The following is a 26918-nucleotide window of genomic DNA, read 5'->3' as shown; positions in this document are numbered from 1 at the left end:
TTTCAGCTTCCATGTTGAGATTCCAACATTCGAGATAAGCATTTTGAACTTCAGAAAAGGGAGCACCAACAAGGGTGAGTTATTCCCTCTCTTTCTCTAGAATACTTTGGTAACATTCTTGAGCAGTCTATTAGTCTCCTTTAAATATACTGACTAGCCCTTTAGGAAACTGATAGTTCATGACTAAATATAGGATGGAAATGACTTCCCCTAGTGCATTGATGGTGGGTCTCCTAAGGATGATGTTATATGGCGATAGGGTGTCTATGATAAGGTAGCTGGCGTCAATCTCCCTAGCATTTATAATCTCGCCAAATGTAGTCTCCAAGGTCATATGGCTCCTTACTTATGATTGTTCATCTGACAATCCTATTAACGAGCCATTGAACACTTTAACATCATTAGGATTAAGTTGTAGTTTTTGGAAAGCATCCTAGAATAGTACGTCATCAGAGCTACTAGGATCTATCAAGACTTGCTTGATATCCCAGTTTCCATTTTGCACAATGATGACCAATGGGTCATTCACGTGAGGTGAGAGGTTATGTATATGTGTTAAGTTCTTAGGTATAAGCATATGAATTAGGATCAATCATCTTTGTAGATGTTTGATTGGCTGCATATTATGGTAAAACACTAGCTGGATTCTAATGTCTTGACTGATGTCATGACATGCTGTGGAGATGTTTGTTTGACTGCATTGTGTGTTAGATCATCTAACTGTACTCTGATGTCTTGACTGATGTCATGACATACTTGAGTAGTATGCTGCAGGTTTAGCTAATACAGGACTTACTGAATGTCAAACTAGATGTTATGACATTCATCCCTGTCAGCAGATACTGAGAAATAGAACAGTTGGTGTTCTTCTATAACTCAGTATTTATTTTCAGTCTGTTTATCAAGGGAATAACAGACCTGGCACAAGGCCTACTTTCTGAATGTCAAACTGGATGTTATGACATTCATCATTGACAGCATATACTGAATAATAGGCAGGTTGGTTTTCTGCTACACTTCAGTATGTATCTCAGTTTGTTCTTCAGGAGAACAACAGACCATGGCATAAGGCCTTATGTGTAAATGTCAAATTGGATACTGTGACATTTATTAATGTAAGCTGATACTGAAGTATGGACGGATTGGTCCTATACAGTACAGCAAATTTGTACAGTCTGTTTTCAGGAAAAACAGACTTAGCATGTGGTCTATGATGTGGATGTCAAACTGAATGTTGTGACATTCATTCCTGACAGCATATGCTAAATTGTAGGTTGTTTAGTTTTTCTGTTTCAGCATTTTTCTCAGGCTATTCTTCAGGAAGTCAACAGCTGAGCTAAAATCTAGGAAACTAACAACTAAGCTACAATTAATGAACCTAACAAATAGCCTATTTGTTAATACCCTAATATGTGGAAATTAGGTTAACTTGCTTGACCTTAATTTCAGGAAATACAAGTACAAGGCACAAGTGCTGCAATATAAAAGGATGGCTATCCTTCATTCAGAACTCGGGGATTTTAGGCGTGAAGATTTTATTGTTTCATATACTTTACTGCTGTATGTTTGTGTGTGTCTTGTATTAGGTGAATCTTGTGAGCCAAGCAATTATCACCTAGATGATTGCATTGGACTAGGGTGTTCATTGAGTTGTAAGTGTTGTGTCACTCTAAGCTTTTAAGCGTGAGTGTTGTGTATCTTGATTAAAGCTGTTAAGAAAAATCAAGAGTTGTTTGAAGTGTGACTTCATAATTATCTTTAATCTTAATTAAAGGTGTAATCACTGAGGTGGTTAAGGGGGAGTGAGTAGGAACTCTGATCTTAGTGTAAGATTGAAATTGCATTGGGTAGGTATTAAGTGATAGGGTTAAACAGTTGGTTTAAGGTCTGAATTAATACTACTAATAGTGGATTTCCTCCCTGGCTTGGTAGCCCCCAGACGTAGGTCATGTTGGACCGAACTGGGTAAACAATTCCTTGTGATTATTTACTGCACTTACTTTTTAAGTTCTGCATAATTCTTGTCTGCGCAGAATTGGATGTCATAACATCCAGTGTGACATCGAAAGTCTGTTAACTAGAATTTCAATTGGCATCAGAGCAGGCACCCTGCCTGTTAATTTCTGGGTGAGATCTAGGGAAGTTACTTTCTAGTACCATGGACAAGGATGTAGGATACTCAAATAGACCACCCATGCTGGATGGATCTAACTATGATAACTGGAAGCCTCGTATGATAGCCTTCCTGAGGTCTCTAGATAGCAAAGTCTGGAGAGCTGTCAACAAAGGATGGGAACATCCCACGAAGACAGGTGAAGATGGAGTCAGTGTGCAAATTCCTGAAGAAGAGTGGGACAAGGAGCAAGAGGCATTAGCCCTTGGAAATTCTAAGGCCTTGAATGCATTGTTCAATGGAATAAGTAAGAACATCTTCAGACTGGTGCATCACTGTGACCTGGCTAAGGAAGTCTGGGATACCCTCAAGATAACTCATGAAGGTACCTCCAAGGTGAGGATGTCTAAACTTCAGATGCTGACCACCAAGTTTGAAAATCTGAGGATGAAAGAAGATGAGACTATTCATGACTTCCACATGAATATTCTTGAAATCGCCAACACTTCTGGTGGCTTAGGTGAGAAAATGGCTGAAGAGAAGCTTGTAAGGAAGATTCTCAGATCATTTCCAAAGAGATTTGCCATGAAGGTCACAACCATAGAAGAGGCTCAAGATATTAGAAATATGAAGGTTAATGAGCTTATTGGTTCACTCCAAACCTTTGAAATGGGCTTATGTGAGGATGCTGAAAGGAAGAACAAAAGCATAGATTTTGTGTCAAATACTGAAGAGAATTCAGAAGTAGGAAACATTGGAGGAAATGAAAGCATTTCAGAAGCCATAGCCATGCTTGGAAGACAGTTCAACAAGTTCATAAAGAAGGTTGATCAACAGGGTAGACCTAATGTCAAGAACTCTTCATATGACATCAGTAGAAAGTCAAAATATGAAGAAAAAGTCACTCAAGGCAAGGGAATCCAGTGCCATGGATGTGAAGGTTATGGTCATATTAAAGCTGAATGCCCTACCTTTCTCAAGATGCAAAAGAAAGGGTTATCTGTCACATGGTCCGAAGGAGATTCTGAGAGTGAATCTGAAGGAGAATCTGCTAAACATGTCACTGCTCTGACCAGTGTCTGTGCCTCTGATGATGACTCAAGTGGAGATGAACTTACCCTTGATGAACTTGCTGCTTCATATAAAAAACTATGTATTAAAAGTGAAGAAGTTTGCATCCAAGGAGAAAAGCAGAAGAAACTCATCAAAGAGCTGGAAGCTGAGAAACAGAAGCAGCTGACAGTCATAGATGGTCTGAATGGTGAGATATTTGTGCTGACATCTAAGCTAGAACAAATGACTAAATCCATCAGAATGCTGAATAAAGGAACTGACACCTTGGAGGAGATTCTAAAGGTGGGGCAAAAGTCAGGAACCATGTCTGGTTTAGGCTATGCTAAGAAATCCTCAACTGAACTCAAGAGATCAAAGGCTGAAGTTCAGAAACTCAAGCAGAAGTCACAACCGATATCTCAACATCAGGGAACCAGGATGAGTAACCATCAGAAGAAGAAATTTCAAAGATGGGGATGTCACTACTATGGTAGATTTGGTCACATAAAACCTTTCTGCTACAGGCTGCATGGTTATCCTAACCAGACTGCTCAAGTCAGACCTAAGCTGAAGGCATCTAAGCATAATGCCCCCATTAAGAAACAAAAATGGGTTGCTAATCAGACACCTCAAGTCAGACCTAAGCAGCAGGCATCTAAGCATAATATCCCCATTGAGAAACAACAATGGGTTGCTAAACTAGCTCACACATCTCCAAGGGCATCTACCAGACAAGACTGGTATTTTGATAGTGGCTGCTTAAGACATATTGGTGGATCTACAACCCCATGCCACCAGGTATGTGACATTTGGTGATGGAGCTAAAGGAGAAATCAAGGGTGTTGGTAAGTTGGATTGTCCTGAAGTTCCAAAACTGAGTAATGTGCTGTTAGTAAAAGGACTAACTGCTAATCTCATTAGCATAAGCCAGCTATGTGACCAAGGATTCAATGTGCAATTCACTAGGGGAGGATGTGTGGTGTTGAGTGGTTGCAATCAGGAAGTGATGAGAGGAGTCAGATCCAAAGATAACTGTTTTAACACCCTTCTAAAATACCCCAAATATTTAATTAAAATAACAACATATCAATCAGAGTAAATATGCATTTAAGGGTGTCACACAATTCTTCACACCATAATAACTGCCATGCTCTTTATTTAATCAAAATAACATCTTTGCATAATTCACAGCGGATAGAAATCAACCAACCATTCAAAACATATAACATATTACAGGTAAAAAGGTTCAACAACCAACAATAAACTAATTAAAACATCCCGTCCCGATGTTACATCTATCAGAGCACGACCCACTAAGTAGACTACACTAGACTCCAGGCACTAGCTCCTACTCAATCACTGCTCGTTACCTGAAAAATAGTTGTAAGGGTGAGTTCCTCAATCGATATAATAAGCATTATAAAGTATCATGTCATGTTAAGTAATTTAACACATTAATCACCCTAATCACATCACACATTTGGTAACGACACATCAACTCAACATCATACTTAATATCGACACAATTCATACTCATATTCAATATCAACACAAACCCCACTTCTCAAATAAATTAAATATCCATACAACAAACCAACAAAAATGCAACTCTAATGAGACTCGACTCGTCATGCATGTGGTACCATTCGGAGTAAAACTCCCAACTTAAAATCATTGCCATTTTATTGGGCATCAAGGCATAAGCCTCCAACTTTCAACTTAAAATTTGCCAATCCAGGCCAACGTGGTGTGAGCAACGCTCCGACTTAATGCATATGAATGTACATGGCATACACGACTTTAAATTTTCGACAACATAATAATAATGGCAACACAACAATGTTTTCAACAAAATCAACTTATAATCAACTTTGGCTCATCAAGCCTACAACTCAATATTTTCAACAACTTTCCGTACACGGAACAACTTAACAACTCAGTCATACTTGTATCGACACTTCATAATATAAACCCAACAAAATTACTCATCGACTTAACTATGATATTACTTCACAACGTAACCCAATCCCTACTATGTCACCCACCGATATAGGCAATCATCAATTAGGCACACAACATTTCAATTAACAATTTTCCCACTCTGCAACAGTGTTAACCGGTTAATGCCCTGGGTTAACCGGTTAACGCAGCTCAAACACGCTTCTTGTCCCAAAACTTAACAGTGTTAACCGGTTAACGCCCTGGGTTAACCGGTTAACGCAGACAAAACAGCAATTTTTCACAATTCATAATAGTGTTAACCGGTTAACACCCTGGGTTAACCGGTTAACGCAAGATAGAAAGTTGTTCCTGCGCTAACACAAAGCAGAATGCATAATTCTCCGCATTTTCCGCCGTTGGAGGACTTCCGGACCTCCGATTCCAATTCCGTAAAAAGCGATACGTTCGGGGAATCACGACTCACACAATTACCGATCCAATTACAGTTTAAACACAGTTTATTCATCACAATTCTTCAGCATTCAACAATCCCAATTAGGGTCAATTCAACGATTTATCACTACCCATTACATGTTAATCTATAATACCCATTAAACGATGATAAACCCCCCTTACCTGAATTAATCCGGCAAGTCTTATAGCCTCAAGCTCTTCTATTCTCCAACCGTCGCTCTCTTGCTCTTCCTCTTTGCCCTTTCTCCACTTTTCAGCCGCTTCTCTGCTTTTCACGTAAAACCTTTTTTACCAAAAAAAATGGAACTCTTTTCCTTATTCCAACTTATATACTTTCCAATAATTATTATTCCAATAATAATAATAAATAAATAATCCAATAATTTCAATTACTTAATTAAATTAATAAATAAAATATTAACTTAAATTAAATAATTATCTTATTTTTTTATCGGGGTGTTACAACTCTCCCCTACTAAAAGAGTTTTCGTCCTCGAAAACATACCTCAAGCGAATAACTCCGGATAAGACTCCTTCATCTGACTTTCAAGTTCCCATGTCATGCTTTCGCCCGCAGCTCCCAACCAAACGACTTTAACCAACACAATCTCCCTTCCTCGAAGAGTCTTTGTTTCACGATCTTCAACTCGTACAGGCTTTGTCTCCATTGTTAAATTATCCCGCACTTGCACATCATCCATACTAACCACATGAGACGGATCTGAGACATACTTCCGAAGCTGCGATACATGGAATACATCATGTAAATTCGAAAGATTAGGTGGTAATGCCATCCGATAAGCAACTTTTCCAACCCGTTCTAAGATTTGATACGGACCAATGAAGCGAGGAGTGAGCTTTTTAGACTTCAAAGCCCTCCCAACACCGGTCACAGGCGTGACTCTCAAAAACACATGGTCACCAGCTTGAAATTCTAAATCCTTCTTCCGCTTGTCATGGTAACTCTTTTGCCTACTCTGAGAAGCTTTCATCTTCTCTCGGATAAACTTCACTTTCTCGGTAGTTTCTCGAACTAACTCTGGTCCAAGTACTACACCCTCACCAGATTCGTGCCAACACAACGGAGTTCTACATCTACGACCATACAATGCTTCAAAAGGCGCCATTCCGATACTAGAATGGTAACTATTATTATATGTGAACTCGATCAATGGAAGATAAGTGTCCCACGAACCTCCTTGTTCAAGAACACAAGCTCTCAGTAAATCCTCCAATGACTGAATAGTTCTCTCAGTTTGGCCATCAGTTTGAGGATGATATGCCGAACTCAACCTCAACTTAGAGCCCAACGAATCTTGCAGACTCTTCCAAAATCCCGATGTAAACCTCGGATCCCTGTCCGACACAATACACAGAGGAACACCATGCAACTTTACAATTACTCGGATGTAAATCTCTGCCAACTTCGCAATTGGGTAAGTGATGTTAATAGGTATGAAGTGGGCCGACTTCGTGAGCCTATCAACGATCACCCAAATCGAATCATGCCCTCTTAAAGTAGCAGGCAGCCCCGTTACAAAGTCCATAGAAATGCTATCCCATTTCCATTCTGGAACTTCCAACGGTTGCATCAACCCAGCAGGCTTATGATGCTCAATCTTCGACTTCTGACAAGTTAAGCACGCATACACAAAACGAGCCACGTCTTCTTTCATTCCGGGCCACCAAAATATTTTCTTTAAATCCTGATACATTTTAGTAGCTCCTGGATGAATACTCAAACTGCTTCTATGACCCTCTTCTAGAATGCTTCTTTTCAAAATCGCATCATCAGGAATACAAATTCTTTCCCCTAATTTCAACACACCTCTCGCATCAATCTTAAAGTCACTCTTCTCTGATTGACCACAATGATTAAGGATATCTACTAATTTCACATCCAATGTCTGTGCCTCTCGGATACTATCCATAAAATCATTATTAATCTTTAGCATTCCTAGCATTACACTCTGCGGGGTTACTTCGCAAACCAAACTCATATCACGAAATTGCTCAATTAATTCCAACTCTTTAATCATCATTGCTGACACATGCAAGGTCTTTCTACTTAAAGCATCGGCCACAACATTTGCTTTTCCTGGATGATAATTCAACCCGAAATCATAATCCTTAAGCAATTCTAGCCACCTACGTTGTCTCATGTTCAGCTCTTTCTGATCAAAAAGATACTTTAAACTTTTATGATCGCTGAAAACTTCAAATCTGGAACCATAAAGGTAATGCCTCCAGATTTTTAGCACAAACACCACTGCAGCAAGTTCAAGATCATGCGTAGGATAGTTCTTTTCATGAATTCTTAACTGTCGCGACGCATAAGCAATCACTTTATTATTTTGCATGAGCACACCTCCCAAGCCCATCAATGAAGCATCACAGTAAATTATAAATGGTTCCTCCGGATTTGGCAAAGTCAAAACCGGCGCCGACGTCAATCTCCTTTTTAATTCATTAAAACCCTCTTCGCACTGAACATCCCACACGAAAGCTTTACCCTTACAAGTTAATTTAGTCAACGGAAGTGCTAACTTAGAAAATCCTTCAATAAACCTTCTATAATATCCAGCTAATCCCAAAAAGCTTCTAATCTCGGTAACCGACTTAGGAGTCTCCCATTGCAATACAGCTTCTACCTTGGAAGGATCTACAGCAATACCTTTTCCTGAAATTACATGGCCGAGAAAACTGACTTCTCTTAACCAAAATTCACACTTGGACAGCTTCGCATACAATTTCTTATCTTTCAAAACATCCAACACTAATCTCAAATGTTCCTTGTGCTCTTCTTCGGACTTAGAGTAAATCAAAATATCATCAATAAATACTACCACAAAATGATCCAGATAAGTATGGAAAATACGATTCATGTATTCCATAAATACTCCCGGCGCATTAGTCACACCGAAAGGCATCACAGAATACTCATAATGTCCATACCGAGTTCTGAACGCTGTCTTCTGGATGTCTTCATCTTTCACTTTGATCTGATGATATCCCGATCTCAAATCAATTTTACTGAACACACAAGCACCCACTAATTGATCCATCAAATCATCTATTCTCGGTAGTGGATACTTATTCTTGATCGTTACTTTATTCAGTTGTCTATAATCAATACAAAGCCTCATACTACCATCTTTCTTCTTTACTAGCAACACTGGAGCTCCCCACGGTGACACACTTGGTCTTATAAACTTCTTCTCAAGTAAGTCTTCCAATTGCTTCTTTAATTCATACAATTCAGATGCCGACATTCTATACGGTGCCATCGAAACAGGCCTAGTACCAGGTACCAGATCAATAGTAAATTCAACTTCCCTCTCTGGCGGCACACTAGGAATTTCATCGGGAAAAACTTCCGGGAATTCTTTCACCACTAACAGTTCCTCAATCTTAGCTTTACTCTCAACCGACAACGTCGCCATCAAAGAAAACATCTGAGCTCCCTCTTTCATCAATTTTCGCAATTCTTTGAAAGGTAATAAGTCAACTCCCTCCTCTTCAGGAGTGGAAAACCTCACCGACTTATGATGACAATTTATATGAACATAATTATACTCTAACCAGTTCATACCAAGAATTACATCCATCCCATCCAACGGCAAACATACTAAATCAACATAGAAATCCTTATCGAAGATCGATAAAGGACAACTTAAACACACCAAGGAAGTAGTTGTTGATCCCTTAGCTGGGGTCTCAACAATCAATTCACCATCCAAAGCGGACAATTTTAAACCCAGTCTTCGAGCACAGTTAGCAGAAATAAAACAGTGTGTAGCACCGGTATCAATAATAGTAATTAAAGGAGTACCATTTATGAAACATGTACCTCGGATAAGTCTGTCCTCACTGGAGGTTTGAGTTCCGGTCAATGCGAACACTTTTCCAGTTTGAGATTTCTTTGGCTTCTGACACTGACTTCCAATATGCCCTTCTTCGCCATAATTAAAACAAATCATTTCCTTATGCTTGCAATCAGCTATTGCATGGCCAGTCTTACCACAGCGAAAACACCTCTTTACTTCAGCAGTGCATACATTACTCTTATGACCAGCCTGACCACATTTGAAGCAAACTATACCAGCAGGATCACCTCCCCTACTAGTCCTCTGAGCCGGAGCAGCTCCTTGTTTCCCTTTTCCCACTGGGGCATCATACGGCTTGCCACGGTTTTGATGTTGCTTGCCCCTGCGGTCACTGACAATCTTGTAATGAGCATTATTGTCTTCTTCAAATATCCTGCAGCTATCAACCAATTCAGTAAAAATGCGTATCTTCTGATACCCAACAGCCTTCTTAATTTCAGAGCGCAGTTCGTTTTCAAACTTGATGCACTTTGAAAATTCAGCACCAGCACCAGTGTAATGAGGATAAAATTTGGACAACTCCACAAATTTTGCAGCATAATCAGTGACAGACATGTTTCCTTGCTTCAGCTCAAGGAACTCAATTTCCTTCTTACCACGGACATCTTCCGGATAATACTTTCTCATGAATTCCCTACGGAATACATCCCAAGTAATGACTTCACCTGCCACGGTCAACCTCTCGTGAGTCTCTAGCCACCAGTCATCAGCTTCGACTGCTAGCATGTGAGTACCATACCGAACCTTCTGAGCTGGAGTGCAATCCATAACACGGAAGATTCTCTCGATCTCTTTCAACCATCCCAAGGCTGCATCTGGATCATGCTTCCCTTTAAACACCGGCGGATTCTCTCTTTGAAAAGTCGCCAAGCTACGTGATCCAGCATCTCCACCAGCATTTGGCAAGTTCTGCACAGCTTGTGCCATCGCTTGCATTGCGGCAGCCATTGCAGCGTCATTCCTTCCAGCCATTTCAACTTATCACCACAACACAACTTAAAAGTTAGATTAGTAACAATACACAATTGTTAGACAGTAACGACACGACAACTGGCCGGACAGACCGACCTGCTCTGATACCACTAATGTAACACCCTTCTAAAATACCCCAAATATTTAATTAAAATAACAACATATCAATCAGAGTAAATATGCATTTAAGGGTGTCACACAATTCTTCACACCATAATAACTGCCATGCTCTTTATTTAATCAAAATAACATCTTTGCATAATTCGCAGCGGATAGAAATCAACCAACCATTCAAAACATATAACATATTACAGGTAAAAAGGTTCAACAACCAACAATAAACTAATTAAAACATCCCGTCCCGATGTTACATCTATCAGAGCACGACCCACTAAGTAGACTACACTAGACTCCAGGCACTAGCTCCTACTCAATCACTGCTCGTTACCTGAAAAATAGTTGTAAGGGTGAGTTCCTCAATCGATATAATAAGCATTATAAAGTATCATGTCATGTTAAGTAATTTAACACATTAATCACCCTAATCACATCACACATTTGGTAACGACACATCAACTCAACATCATACTTAATATCGACACAATTCATACTCATATTCAATATCAACACAAACCCCACTTCTCAAATAAATTAAATATCCATACAACAAACCAACAAAAATGCAACTCTAATGAGACTCGACTCGTCATGCATGTGGTACCATTCGGAGTAAAACTCCCAACTTAAAATCATTGCCATTTTATTGGGCATCAAGGCATAAGCCTCCAACTTTCAACTTAAAATTTGCCAATCCAGGCCAACGTGGTGTGAGCAACGCTCCGACTTAATGCATATGAATGTACATGGCATACACGACTTTAAATTTTCGACAACATAATAATAATGGCAACACAACAATGTTTTCAACAAAATCAACTTATAATCAACTTTGGCTCATCAAGCCTACAACTCAATATTTTCAACAACTTTCCGTACACGGAACAACTTAACAACTCAGTCATACTTGTATCGACACTTCATAATATAAACCCAACAAAATTACTCATCGACTTAACTATGATATTACTTCACAACGTAACCCAATCCCTACTATGTCACCCACCGATATAGGCAATCATCAATTAGGCACACAACATTTCAATTAACAATTTTCCCACTCTGCAACAGTGTTAACCGGTTAATGCCCTGGGTTAACCGGTTAACGCAGCTCAAACACGCTTCCTGTCCCAAAACTTAACAGTGTTAACCGGTTAACGCCCTGGGTTAACCGGTTAACGCAGACAAAACAGCAATTTTTCACAATTCATAACAGTGTTAACCAGTTAACACCCTGGGTTAACCGGTTAACGCAAGATAGAAAGTTGTTCCTGCACTAACACAAAGCAGAATGCAGAATTCTCCGCATTTTCCGCCGTTGGAGGACTTCCGGACCTCCGATTCCAATTCCGTAAAAAGCGATACGTTCGGGGAATCACGACTCACACAATTACCGATCCAATTACAGTTTAAACACAGTTTATTCATCACAATTCTTCAGCATTCAACAATCCCAATTAGGGTCAATTCAACGGTTTATCACTACCCATTACATGTTAATCTATAATACCCATTAAACGATGATAAACCCCCCTTACCTGAATTAATCCGGCAAGTCTTATAGCCTCAAGCTCTTCTATTCTCCAACCGTCGCTCTCTTGCTCTTCCTCTTTGCCCTTTCTCCACTTTTCAGCCGCTTCTCTGCTTTTCACGTAAAACCCTTTTTACCAAAAAAATGGAACTCTTTTCCTTATTTCAACTTATATACTTTCCAATAATTATTATTCCAATAATAATAATAAATAAATAATCCAATAATTTCAATTACTTAATTAAATTAATAAATAAAATATTAACTTAAATTAAATAATTATCTTATTTTTTTATCGGGGTGTGTATACGTGCGTTTTCGACGCCATGAGATTTGGTGTGGGAAGTGATGTTTTCGACAAACGATGACAGGGGTTGAAACAATTTGACTAAAGAGTATGGTTCGACACTTCGACAAAATGGAGGTTTCGTCATTTCGACAAAGATATTTGCAACTAGAAAGGTATTTTCGACAAAATACGGAAGACATTGCAGTATGTTGGTAATTCGACAAAATCCTGAAGGAAGACGTCATTTCGACTTAAAAGTAAATTTGGATTTAAAAGGTTGTGACGTTTGGCAGAAGACGCGTGGAAGCATCTGGCGAAAGGAGGAAAGCCATGTGTCGTAGTTTTAGGATTTAGTCGTTAAATGACAGTTATGTTATTTATGTATATATAGGGTAGTTATTATCTAAAAAAGTGTGTGAAGAATTACTATATACAAAATTCCTGAAAACACTCAAAGTACCCGTGTGAGAGAAAAGAGTTATATTTGGAAAATGTATGTGTAAACAAACACCAATTCTTTCAAAGTTTATTTTATAAAGTCTAAAATTCTTTACAAATCTCTTTTATGCTTTCCAGTCATTTATCTTTCTGCACTTTATCCTTTTCGACACTTTACGTTTCATCAGTTATTTTCCGCCATTTACTTTATCTTGTTAAATTTACATCCATTTAACATTGTAATCAACACATTTCGACGTAAAACGCTTAGAGAACAGGAATGAAATATTCAATAGCGATTTTAGACATCTTCAAGACCATCTAGATTTGCACATGTCCTAGGATTTGTGTGGTTGATCCTGCAAGTGACCCAATTCTACAAGTTTTGGTAAACCAGAGGTTGTTCGCCAAATTTCACAGCGAACAAATTGGCACGCCCAGTGGGACAGTGCAAAAAATTTAGAAAGTTAGATAATCGCTAGTCAAAATCTGCTCTTCATTTGTATGAGACTGAGAAGCGGTAAATTAGCCGTATCCGAAGTAGAATTACCTAAAAGAACAAGAGTAAGGAAAATGGCGAACCAGCCAAATAATCCTAACGAATCCATCCCAGTATCTAACCCTGTCCCTTCGACAGAAGGCAATATAGGATCGGTCCCTGTGTCAGAGGCTGTACCTTCGTCAGCGGGGTCGATACCAGCGGTTTCGATGTCGCAAAACGCGCCTAGTTCGTCCTTCAGGGCACAACAAATGCCCATTGGGACACCCCCCCCTGTGGGAAACACTTCTAGGCCTTTTGTAACGAATTTCACTATGCCTCCGCCTGGTAGGGAACAACCCTTCGGAATGCCAACTTCGGTGATGGCAAATTTACATAACTCCCCGTTAATATATTCAGATTCGATGGCCAACGTGTCTTCACCCTTACAAGGGTCAGGATATGGTGGAAACATGAGTAGATTGAATCAACAACCATTTTACGTGCCGCCGATAACAAATAATTCGGCGCAAGTGATTAGACAGCAGATGGACGAGAGTAATCATGATATGGTCCAAATGTTGACGCAACAAATGAGAGCGGTGTTTAATCCACTGATACAGAACACCACTCAAACAAACCAAGTATTGGCAGCGCAAATGACGCGCATTGCTGATTTCTTTGGAGTCCCTCAAACTCGACACAGAGAACAAGTGATTCATAACCCAGCGGTAGCGGTCCAGGAAGAGCCTACGATAAACCAGATACCGTTAGACAATCCTCAAACGAACGTCAGAAACCAAGAGGATGTAGTCGAACAGCCTCGTGTCGAAATCCCCATTCCACAAGAGCCTAGAAGGATAGTAATCCAGAGAGGCCAGGACGCGGATGCTGTATTGCAACAACGGATACGGTATGATAATCCGCCTGTCGAAAACAACTTGGCAGCCATGGTCGAAACGATAATGGCACAAAATGGAATGAACATGGGTTTACAAAGGCCTAGTTACGCATCCCCACTATCAGAATACATTCTGCAAGAAGAACTGCCACCAAGATGGAAAGTCCCTAAGTTCACAAAGTTCTCAGGGGACACTAGTGAGTCCACTATAGAACATGTGGCACGTTACCTGATCGAGGCAGGGGAGATGGCCCGTAACGAAAATTTGAAAATAAAATATTTCCCTAGTTCCTTAACAAAAAACGCGTTTACTTGGTTTACATCTTTGCCTGCAAACTCAGTATACACGTGGACCCAATTAGAAAGGCTGTTCCATGAACAATTCTACATGGGACAAACGAAAATAAGTCTGAAAGAATTAGCCAGTGTCAAGAGAAAACACTCCGAACCAATAGATGATTATTTAAATAGGTTCAGATTGCTAAAGGCTAGATGTTTTACCCCTGTGCCAGAACATGAGTTGGTCGAAATGGCCGCAGGGGGACTAGACTATTCTATAAGAAAGAAACTAGATACCCAGTATCTGAGGGATATGGCACAATTAGCGGATAGAGTAAGACAGGTCGAAAGATTAAGGGACGAAAAATTCAGGGCAAATAAGAATAAAAAAGAGAGGGTAGCCTACGTAGGGGTTCGCCAAGATGATGAGTTCGACGAAGACGGACCAAGTAGCTTCGACGAACAGGAAATCGACCTAGCAGAACTAAAACAAGGCCCGCCTTATTCGTGTAAAGTACTAACGCCGTCGAACGGGAACCCAGTCGAAGCCAACGATAAGTTCCCCAAAAGGACTTATACGTTCGACATTACTAAATGTGACGAAATCTTCGATCTGTTGGTTAAAGATGGTCAATTAATAAAACCACCAGGCGCTAAAGAACCGCCTGTGGAACAACAGAAAAAGAGAGGTTTTTGTAAATACCATAATTTTCTGGGCCATAAGACGTCTCGTTGTTTCCTTTTCAGGGATCTCGTGCAAAATGCTATCCGTGATGGAAGGCTCAAGTTTGGTGACAAACCAAAACAACAAATGAAGATCGACTCGAATCCTATGCAAGCAGTCGAAGCCCACTACGCTGAACCATCCGTCGTAAACATGGTGGAGGCCAAAGTTGCTCCTGATGGCAATTTGGAAATGGTGGAAGCCCCTGGAAGCTTCGACGCAAATGTCAACATGGTCGAGATTGCTGATGATCTCGCAAGCCAGAGAGGAATAGAAACTACTGAAGGTTTCGACAAGAAGGACGGTGACAATGCTGTCGAGAATGTGGAGTTTCGACAAGAGGAGAATTGGGACCGCTTGGGACAGCCAAGTGGAAAATATGATTATCTTGTGAAGTACAACGCGCCGGCAAGCTCCCAGATCGACATCAACACAATCCAACCAAGCGGTTGGGGAGATGCTTCTTCAGAAAACAATGAGGAAACAGTCGACGAAATGGAGCATGCCCCTAATACGAAGGAGAGGGTTACTGAAGACCCAGCGATTGAAAACAAGGCTGCTGAAGGCCTTGATTCTAACAAAACGAAGAAAGGTGATATCGCTAACTGCGTCAACACCATGGGGCCTTTCAGTGAAGAAATCACAAAAATCAAAGCGGAAGCCGCTAACGGTCCGTCGAAGCCCATGATCAGTGGGATTCTGCGTAGGACAATGGAAGACCCCAGAAGGAATTGGAACAAATGCTGTTGCAAACATGGTCCCAGGACCATATCTTGGTGCTGCTGCCCAGAGAAAGAGTTCGACCAGACACCAAAAGGCGTCGAAGGCGAAGAAGAGAGGCTCATCAGGAAGATGAACGAATTGAGCATCGCCGACGAACGAAATGTTGGGGTAAATATGGTAGAAATATCTCAGAAGGACCAGGTCGAAGAGGGCGAAGATCGCCGTCAGAAAGAATACCAAAGGCTGGCGTACCCTAGAGAGGAGGAAAACTTAATGGAATTCATCAAGAGATGCCAAAGGATGAAAACCGAAGTAATGTTGTGCCCACGCTGCAGCGCAGTCTTCGACAGGAAGGCAGCAACCAACCTGGAAGCGGTGGATAAGACCAAAAGGAAAGAGAGTTGGGGAGCAGTGAGATACGACCCAAGAAGAGGTGATCACCACCAGTGGAGGCACGGAGAGAGACGCCAGAACACCTACAAACCATCTGACAAAGCCACAGACGACAAATGGGTTCAACCCATTAGGGACGCCCAGGGGCAGAAGAAATGGGGAAAGTTCGAGGTCCAGAGAGGCGCGTCGATGGAGGGCAAGAAGGAAATGAAAAAACACAAGCCAAGACCATACCCGTCAGAGAATTACAAAGGCAAAAATCCCATGTCCAGGTCCCAATGGAGGAGGTTCCAACGGCAGAAGAGGGCAGAAATAGAGATGGCGAAAAAGAACATGAATGGTCCAAACGAAGCAGAATCTAGCAACAATCGTCAGACAAGGAGCAGGAAAGAGACTCCCCTCCAGATCAATCCTAGCAGAGTTGTCGAATCGGTGGCGTCGAAAGAGAAGATGCAGGAAGACGATGAAGTAACCGACAGTTTTAACTCTGACTCTGAGGCATCCTTCAACGTGATTTGCAACGTGGTCTCTGTTCTCCCTAGAGACTATGATAGAGTCATGGAAATTGAGGATGAAGGAGACGAAATGGAGGAAGAAACAATGGCACACAAGCCCGTCTGCTACTATGTAATGAACAACGGATGCGTCGAAGAGCAGAACGCTTTTTTCGAAAGACCAGACGACTCCATGAAAGCGCATTTGAAACCTCTGTTTATAAAAGGAAAGGTGGAAAATGTCGGCGTGAACAAGATACTGGTGGACGGGGGAGCGGTAGTGAACTTGATGCCCCACTACATGCTGAAGAAGATTGGAAAAGACGATTCGGACGCGAAGCCCCACAACATGGTGCTGTCAAATTACGAAGGGAAGATAGGAACAACTATGGGAGTCATCCAAGTGAACTTAACTGTAGGAACCATAACAAGACCTACGATGTTCATAGTCATCGCTTCGAAAGCCAACTACAACCTGCTGCTTGGTAGGGAATGGATTCACGACGTAGGAGCGGTACCCTCTTCAATGCACCAACGGATAGCCATATGGAGGCCAGATGGAATCGTCGAAAACATCGAGGCTGACCAAAGCTACTTCATGACCGAAGTAAACACTGTCAACAGCCAGAGCTTCGACAAAAACCTGGCTCATATACCTCCCTGCAGCCCGGCAGAATTCGACTTGAAGACGACAGACAATGCCTATTGCTCCATGTACCTGCATCCAACGCATGGATTCCAGTGGGATAAAGAAGTGATTGGCGAGACTTACATATGGGGAACCACTCATATAGCGCCGACGGGATGGGGTAGTGAATTTGACGATGACGAGTGAACAATCAGCGATCGAAAAGATTACGGCTTATATAGCCGAAAACAAACTAAAAGAGGCCCTTGAGGCTGAGGCAAAAAATATGGCTATCGAAGCCAACCAAGAGAACTCCAACAAACAATGTCCTCAAGAAGACGTTGCGGAAGATCATATCACCAACCAAATGGGCGGATGGCAACATCAAAAGCTTGACGCCATTTACGACGACGAACCTCTGGGGTTCGAAAAAGATCCAGTGTCAACTAACGAGAAGATGGTGGCGCAGGATCCTTTACAAGAAATAAACTTAGGAGTGGGGGCAGAACATAGACCAACGTATATAAGCGCAAAAATGGACCCCCAGTTCCAGGTCGAAATAGTCCAGTTGCTGAAAGAATTCAAAGATTGCTTCGCATGGGATTATGACGAAATGCCTGGTCTTGACAGAAGTCTGGTCGAAATGCAGTTGCCAATAATGGAAGGGAAGAAGCCAGTAAAGCAGACTCCGAGACGCTTCGCACCAGAAATCCTGTCGAAGATAAAAGAAGAGGTCGAAAGACTTCTAAGATGCAAGTTCATCCGCACAACCAGGTATGTCGAATGGATTGCAAATATTGTTCCAGTAATTAAGAAAAATGGCAAACTTAGGGTATGTATTGATTTTCGAGACTTAAACTCGGCTACCCCAAAGGATGAATATCCTATGCCAGTGGCAGAAATGCTCATAGATTCTGCAGCCGGCCACGAGTACTTAAGTATGCTAGACGGATACTCTGGCTATAACCAAATTTTTATCGCTGAAGAAGACGTTCCTAAAACGGCTTTCCGTTGTCCTGGAGCCATAGGAACGTATGAATGGGTAGTAATGCCTTTTGGTTTAAAGAACGCTGGAGCGACTTACCAACGTGCCATGAATTCCATCTTTCATGATTTCATCGAAACTTTCATGCAAGTGTATATTGACGACATCGTGATTAAGTCTGTTTCAGGAAAAAATCACATAGATCATCTTCGACAATCCTTTGAAAGGATGAGGAAGTTTGGTTTGAAAATGAACCCACTTAAATGTGCTTTTGGTGTGCAGGCGGGTGATTTCTTAGGCTTTGTGGTCCATAAGAAGGGGATCGAAATAAACGAGAATAAAGCCAAGGCCATAATGGAAGCGAAAGCGCCATCAACCAAAAAGGGGTTGCAGTCTCTGCTAGGGAAAATCAACTTTCTCAGAAGATTCATCTCCAACCTCAGTGGGAAGACACAAGCTTTCTCTCCTCTACTTCGACTAAAGAAAGAAGACTTCGCATGGGGGCAAGAACAGCAAGCGGCTTTCGACAAAATCAAGGAGTACCTGGCTAATCCCCCAATCCTGATGTCTCCTTGCAGAAAAAGAAATATGAGATTGTACATTTCGGCATCAGACAAAACATTAGGAAGTATGTTGTGTCAAGAAGATGAGAATGGCGTCGAAAGGGCCATTTATTATCTCAGTAGAGTCCTGAACGATGCCGAAACTAGATATAGCATTATAGAAAAGTTATGCCTGTGTGTATATTTCTCTTGTATTAAACTAAAGCATTATATAAAACCTGTCGATGTATATATTTCTTCCCATTTCGACGTAATAAAGTATATGTTATCTAAATCTATTTTACATAGTCGAATTGGAAAGTGGGCTTTAGCTTTAACAGAATACTCCTTGAAATATCTGCCTTTAAAAGCAGTGAAAGGACAAGTGGTCGCTGATTTCATAGCGGACCACTCTATAAACGAAGACGTAGAATACGTCGAACTGGAACCTTGGAAACTATACTTCGACGGTTCCAGTCATAAAAACGGAACGGGCGTTGGGATGTTGATTATTTCTCCTGAAAAAATTCCAACAAAATTCAAGTACAAAGTTGAAAGTCTGTGTTCAAATAATGAAGCAGAATACGAAGCTTTGATCGCTGGACTTGAAATCTTGTTGAAATTGGGGGCAACGAGAGTCGAAATAATGGGTGATTCTGAACTAGTAATAAAGCAGTTGACGAAAGAGTATAAGTGCGTGAAAGAAAATTTAATCATGTACTTTGTAATAGCCAATAGACTTCTCAAAGCATTCGACAACGTCGTCTTCAGGCACATTCCCAGGTTGGAGAATCAAGAAGCGAATGATCTTGCTCAACTAGCGTCCGGATACAAAGTGTCGAAGGAAAAGTTAGAAGAAGCCATTGAAGTCAGAAGAAGAGTCGTGTCCACCAAGTTGTCCCCATCAGATCTAGAGTCAATAAGATTAGGATACGGTGACGAAGAAAACTTCGAGATATTCAACATAGATGATTCAGGAATAACAGACTGGAGAAAGCCTGTCAAGGATTATCTACAAGACCCAAATCAGAAAGCGGAAAGAAAGATAAAATACAGAGCTTTGAGTTACGTACTTTTGGGAAATGAATTGTTCAAAAAGACTGCAGAAGGAGTTTTGTTGAAATGCCTGAGTGAGGATGAAGCCTACATAGCCTTGTCGAATGTACACAGTGGAGCGTGTGGCGCGCACCAAGCAGGTCACAAAATGAAGTGGCTTTTATTTCGACAAGGAATGTATTGGCCAACAATGCTGAAAGATTGTGTCGAATTCGCAAAAGGTTGTCAGGAATGTCAAGTACATGCAGGCATACCTCATGTCCCTGCAAGTGAGTTGCACTCAATTATAAAACCTTGGCCATTCAGAGGATGGGCGTTGGACTTGATCGGGGAGATTCGACCAGCTTCCTCAAAAGGGCAAAGGTACATTTTGGTTGGGATAGACTATTTTACAAAATGGACCGAAGCCATACCATTGGCGAATGTGGATCAAGAAGCAGTCATAGACTTTATCCAAAAATACATAATTTACAGATTTGGGATACCTGAGATAATAACAACAGATCAAGGATCTGTGTTCACTGGTAAAAACATGCAGAAGTTTGCACAAGAAACAGGTTTTAAGCTCCTTACTTCGACACCCTACTACGCTCAAGCAAATGGGCAGGTTGAAGCAGCCAACAAGGTAGTGATAAACTTGATTAAGAAGCATGTGGGGAAAAAGCCTAGAAATTGGCATAAAACTTTGGATCAAGCCTTGTGGGCTTGTCGAACGTCCCCGAAAGAGGCAACGAATTCGACCCCATTCAAGTTGACTTACGGACATGATGCAGTTTTGCCAGTCGAAATATATCTGCAGTCAGTTAGAGTGCAAAGGCATCATGAAATCCCATCAGATACATATTGGAGCATGATGATGGACGAACTAGTTGACTTAGACGAAGAAAGGCTGCGCGCGCTAGACCTAATAAGAAGACAAAAGAGGAGAGTCGAAAGATTTTACAACAAGAAAGTGAGATCCAAGACCTTCTTAATAGGTGATCTTGTGTGGAAAGTAATCCTTCCTATGGATCGAAAAGATAAATTAATGGGAAAGTGGTCTCCTAAATGGGAAGGACCTTTCCAGGTTTTGAGAACATTCTCAAACGGCGCATATGAAATAGAAGAAATAGAGAAGGATAAGAGAATCCTAAGAATAAATGGCAAGTATTTGAAAAAATATAAGCCTATATTGCAGGAAATAAAAATAGTAACAGAATAAGTGCAAAGCATAATTGTGATAAGATGGGCCAAATAAAAATGGCATTCAAAAGTTATTACAAAGAAAGCCTCAAAGGGCTGAGAGTTGCTAAAATAAATTCGACTAAAAATTAAAATTGGCAAAAGTATCCTTCAAAGTGGCAAACTTCTGCCTCTGGAGTTGGAGTCGATGATCACAAAGACTTTTGTGAGTAGAGAGAGTCTCAATCTCCTGACTAAGTTGATGGGCTTTCTCTGCATGTCGAATACCCACCCTCAATTCTTCGTCAATCTCGCTCTGTTTGGGTTGCGGAATGGATGCCTTACGTTTCTCCTCTTGAGAGATCTTTTCTTGAAGGGCTGCTATCTGTGTTTTCCATTTTTGAATATTGTCATTACAAGCAGCAACTTCTTCGACATACGTTTCAGAAAGCTTTTGCAATTTTGAAACTTTGTCAGTCGAAGTCGAAACGGCATCCCATTCAGTAGTTTGAGTTTCAGACTTGGAGGAGATTTGAGCGGTAAGATCCGTCAGACGATGGAGATCTGCAGTGGCCAAGTCAATGAGAGTCATCAACTCCATCACAAAACTTCCAATCTCAGCAGAAGTTTCCAAAACATTCACTTGCTTTAAGAGTTTCTTAAGACCAATTTGAGCAAGGGAATTCTCTTCCAAGACTTTAAACAAATCGACATCAAGGATTTTCGTTTTGATCTTGGTCAGGAGGCTGCCAAGTGATGGTGCTTCAGAAGTTGCCCCAGAAGTGGTCGAACTGCTCTGAGAAGAATCCTGGAAATTGAAACGGATGCTAAGCATGGCTTTCAGATACTCCAAAGGTCTTTGTACTTTGAGATTTTCAAGCTCCTCGCGAGAGAAACTGGTCGAACCAGTTGATTTGCTACTCCCTTGGACCCGGTCAGGAGCAGGTGGAGTGTTTCGCGTCGAAGTATGCTCGACCTCTGTTCGTTTCGACTGATTGTCCCCGTCTCTGGCAGCTCCATTTTCAGGGTCATCTTCGACCACAACCTCCATTTCAATATCACCACCTTGAGGTGCAACATGCAATCCTGGATGAGGAGGAGATTCATCTTCAGAGGCGTCACCCACTGTAGTGTCGAATTCTTCTACGGTTTGCATATCATGGTCACTTGTGGGGACATCTTCCTCTGGGGCTGTTTCCTCCAGAATTTTCTCAGGCGTTTTTTCGACAACTACTTGTTCCTAAAAATAAATTCTAAGATTTAGAAGGAAAGATGTAGGAAAGGTAAAACATATGCTGTCGAAATAAAAATTACCTCAGGAATTTCAGTATTAAAACTGGACTTCCCACGCCCCGTATCTGTCGACTGAGGTTTAGCAGGAGGAGTGCTGGCAGAATCCTTCCTGATTGGGTTAACGATGGATCTTTGGGAAGAAACCTTTGTGAGTTTCTTTTTCTTCTGAGGGGGAGGGATTAACTCCGGAGATTCGTCACCAGACTCTTCATTAGGGACTTTATCCTCTTCTTTCTCCTCTTCATTCTTCTTCTTTTGGATTGTTGAGGGTTTTCGACTTACCTAGTCATACCGGCCAAAGCCAGTTAGTTTTGAATAATGGAAGGGAAATAATAAGAAGAGAAAAAGTTTTGTACCTTTGTCGAAGGCTTCTTAGCAGTACTGGGCGACGCTTCGACAGCAGCTTTCTTAGCAGGGATCTTCACGGCTAAGGAAAGAAAGAAAATTCAGAAACAAATATAAGAGATACATGATAAGACAGTTAGAATAACAGAGAGAAAAATCATATTTTTCTGTGAACACCTTCAAGAATGGTATCTTCCACGCGAACGTGTTATATTCCAATATGAAGGTGTCCCGGATATTCGCCCAGATGATACTTAGTCGGAACCACACGCTCAGCAGGTTTTTGATACTTTTGACGAAGAATTTTCATAAAATCCCCACAAAGGAACCAGTCTGGAAGTGGAAAACCAAACGCCACCCCAAAGTCAGCAGTTGGCAAAGGAGGAAACTTTGGTGGATGACAATTGAAAGCAAGGTCATAGCGCGCCTCTGGTGAAAGATTGGAAGGCAATGACAGTTTTTTAAACTTCTCTGTCAATTTGCGTTTTAATTCAGCCGCTGCTTCGCATATGGTTCGACTAAGATCATCAGGTCTATACGCAGTTTCAAAATATTTTTGAAATTTCTGTATTTCCTTAATATGTCGTTGAATACCTTTTTTGGTCCGATCCTGCACAAAAGCGAAAGCATTTGTCAGATGTGTAGCAAAAGCAGCTACGTCGAAAAATTTGTTGGAATAATAATCCTTCCACCATTCATCAAACTCAGGAGTGCATAAGAATGATGGTCGAAAAATAACTGGTCGAATGTCGAGAGAAGCATCAGCTAGTTTCTTCGACAGCTCTTTGCCTTCGTCTTCAGTATGAAGGGAGTTATAAAAGATGATGGACCCCTTTTTGGGGAATATAGGCTGAGGTTTGATTTGGATTAGACCAAATTGTCTAGAAACAAGGTTGGGTTGATAAACTATCAAAGCAATTTGGTTTTTGGTGGTGTTACGATAAGAAAAAAGGAGCCTAGGGGTCAGGAACGATTCCCAAACATTCAGAAATGTGTTTTCGTCCTTTTGCATCTCCAAGGGCAGTTGTTGGGTAAACCACTTAGGTCCAACCTTTCTATCAGCAAAAGGTGCCATGGTCGAAGTAAATTGATGACTTTTAGCAAACATCATAACATAGCCTTTAAATGCCTGTCGAAGGCTGATTCCTTCATCAGTTGGCGTTAATAGCACTAATCTTGGCCATTCGACAGTCCTATTGTTTACTTCTTCTTCATCTATTTCTGGTGCTACAGGAAGACTAGCTTCAAATGTGGCATTGAGCCATAGTTGCAAGAGCCAAAAGGGTCCTGACAAGTTGATTTTCCCTTGGGTTTTGGTGTTCTTTAAGAAATGCACACTCTCACTCAGAGATTCATAGAGATTCGCCAGAATCATTTCGCTCAAACATAGTTTCGTGCCTGCATGAAGCTGATTGGCTATGGTGATGAACCTCTTGGCAACTTGAAGAGAGCGAGAACAGAACACATATTTGGACAGCCATAGTGTCAAAAAGGCTATATGTTCGACATCTAAAACTTCAGTGGTACTTTTATCATGGTAATAGGACATGAATAAGGAGTAGGGTGCAAGGCTAGTCTCGAAAGCAATGGTATCTTCACTTAAGACAGTAGGGTCGAAATCTATACCATTGGGATGAAGACCAACAATGGCGGCTGCGTCGAAAAGGGTAGGCGTAACCATCCCACAAGGAAGGTGAAAGGTGTTGTAAGTACTGTCCCAAAAGTAGAGAGAAGCCAAAAGCATATTTGGGCAGATATTGGGTCCTACTCTCGACAACTGGATAAGGTCGAAAATGCCTATTTCTTTCCAAAAAGACCCTTTAACTTTTTCTATTTTATCTAACCAAGATACGTAGTCAGAAGGATCTTTCGACCATGGGCAGGTTCTAAATATCCTGGGAAAATTCAAATAGGCTAAGTCCAACTCTCCAATATCTGTCGAACTTGATGAATCTTTCTGTTCTACAACTTTCTCTTTAGGCTGAGGTTTTCTTCCAGCGCCTATGGGTTTTGTGTGAAAGTAAGATGGAAAAAACTCTCTTAAACGCTCTGGTTTAATCTCTAGGTTCGGAAGGGGACCTAACATAGCATGATAATTTCCAGAAATAAGAACAGGGATTAGTACCTGAGATTTATAGATGCAGTCTTTTTCCTTTTCATTTGGAGGTTCCGGAACATACTGTTGATTTCCTATGGTCATTGGCCCTTTTAAATCATGCACAGGAGGAAAAGATGAGTCTTGTTTCTTCTTGGAGTGTTTACTGCTTGAGGGTTTTTGAGGCGCCATTGCTGAAAAAAAAAAAACTGAAGAAGATTTCTCAGAAAATGTGAAAAGCTTGAGAAATGGGTACGAAAAAAGGAAATCTGAAACGTGAAAGGGTTTAAAGAAAAGGTTTATGGGTATTTATAGGAAGAAGATGTTGAAACGTTTTAGATGGTAATGGTGTTAGTGGGACACGTGGCCGTCTCTGATGGAAATAATAAAGAGTTGGAAGTTGAAAAGAAACCATGACGTGAGGAAATGATGGAAGTAGGCTGTGAACGTGGGCTAGACGTGACATTGTGGAGAAAGTGTAATGATAAATCTGCATTGGAAATTGAGATTATCAGACTTACATTTAATGAGGTTTAAGTGACATGGCATCAAAGCACTGATTGACAACAAATGACTGTTTCTCCCAGAACAAACAGTCGAAACGTCTTTGCTGGGGGGCAATTTGTATACGTGTGTTTTCGACGCCATGAGATTTGGTGTGGGAAGTGATGTTTTCGACAAACGATGACAGGGGTTGAAACAATTTGACTAAAGAGTATGGTTCGACACTTCGACAAAATGGAGGTTTCGTCATTTCGACAAAGATATTTGCAACTAGAAAGGTATTTTCGACAAAATACGGAAGACATTGCAGTATGTTGGTAATTCGACAAAATCCTGAAGGAAGACGTCATTTCGACTTAAAAGTAAATTTGGATTTAAAAGGTTGTGACGTTTGGCAGAAGACGCGTGGAAGCATCTGGCGAAAGGAGGAAAGCCATGTGTCGTAGTTTTAGGATTTAGTCGTTAAATGACAGTTATGTTATTTATGTATATATAGGGTAGTTATTATCTAAAAAAGTGTGTGAAGAATTACTATATACAAAATTCCTGAAAACACTCAAAGTACCCGTGTGAGAGAAAAGAGTCATATTTGGAAAATGTATGTGTAAACAAACACCAATTCTTTCAAAGTTTATTTTATAAAGTCTAAAATTCTTTACAAATCTCTTTTATGCTTTCCAGTCATTTATCTTTCTGCACTTTATCCTTTTCGACACTTTACGTTTCATCAGTTATTTTCCGCCATTTACTTTATCTTGTTAAATTTACATCCATTTAACATTGTAATCAACACATTTCGACGTAAAACGCTTAGAGAACAGGAATGAAATATTCAATAGCGATTTTAGACATCTTCAAGACCATCTAGATTTGCACATGTCCTAGGATTTGTGTGGTTGATCCTGCAAGTGACCCAATTCTACAAGTTTTGGTAAACCAGAGGTTGTTCGCCAAATTTCACAGCGAACAGGGTGTTACAACTGTTATCTATGGGAATCTAAAGACTCACTCTACTCCTTCAGGTGCCCCTTAGCCAAGGGAGAGCAGGAAGTGAAGCTGGGATTGTCGCAACCTGAAAAATACAGTGTGCGAAAAAAACAACCCGCGAAAGAAAATGACAGAAGAGTCGCCACCGTGCGTTATTTATCCCAAAGGAGGGAAAGGAAACGCTCGAAGTAAACCTGAAAAGAGGAAAGGAAAAGACAAGGTCTCGCAACCAAATCTTGGGTTCGGGAGTCGGTTATGCGAAGGGAAGGTATTAGCACCCCTACGCATCCGTAGTACTCTACGGGATCCACTTTTGTAGTTCTTGTCTAAAGGGTGTGAGTTTATCTTGTGCTGTTTACTAAAAAAAAGGGTTAAATGAAAATGACTCACGCGGATGTCGCATCCACTGCATACGTATCTCATATGAATATGAGAATCAGAGTCTCCGTAGCTCGGCTGACCTATGGGTTTGGGGGATGCGTGCTCGCTAAGACATCGCGTCTTATGCCTACGTA

General features: G+C 40.9%; 1 protein-coding gene across 1 annotated transcript; it reads right to left on the bottom strand.

Annotated features, from left to right (window-relative positions):
• Positions 1-8805: 8805 nt before the first annotated feature.
• Positions 8806-22762, bottom strand: LOC127112107 (uncharacterized; the record flags this gene model as incomplete). Its single annotated transcript, XM_051046267.1, has 6 exons — positions 22755-22762; positions 22494-22581; positions 22111-22419; positions 21520-21987; positions 10169-10326; positions 8806-10102 (listed from the first exon to the last, which is right to left on the bottom strand). Coding segments are annotated over exons 1-6 (2328 nt in total), but the record flags the coding sequence as incomplete, so codon positions are not given.
• Between the last annotated feature and the right edge of the window lie 4156 nt (positions 22763-26918).

The sequence above is a fragment of the Lathyrus oleraceus genome, chromosome 1 (assembly GCF_024323335.1).
Source record: "Lathyrus oleraceus cultivar Zhongwan6 chromosome 1, CAAS_Psat_ZW6_1.0, whole genome shotgun sequence".
Classification (NCBI taxonomy): domain Eukaryota; kingdom Viridiplantae; phylum Streptophyta; class Magnoliopsida; order Fabales; family Fabaceae; genus Lathyrus; species Lathyrus oleraceus.
This window is presented reverse-complemented; position numbering and strand designations above follow the sequence as displayed.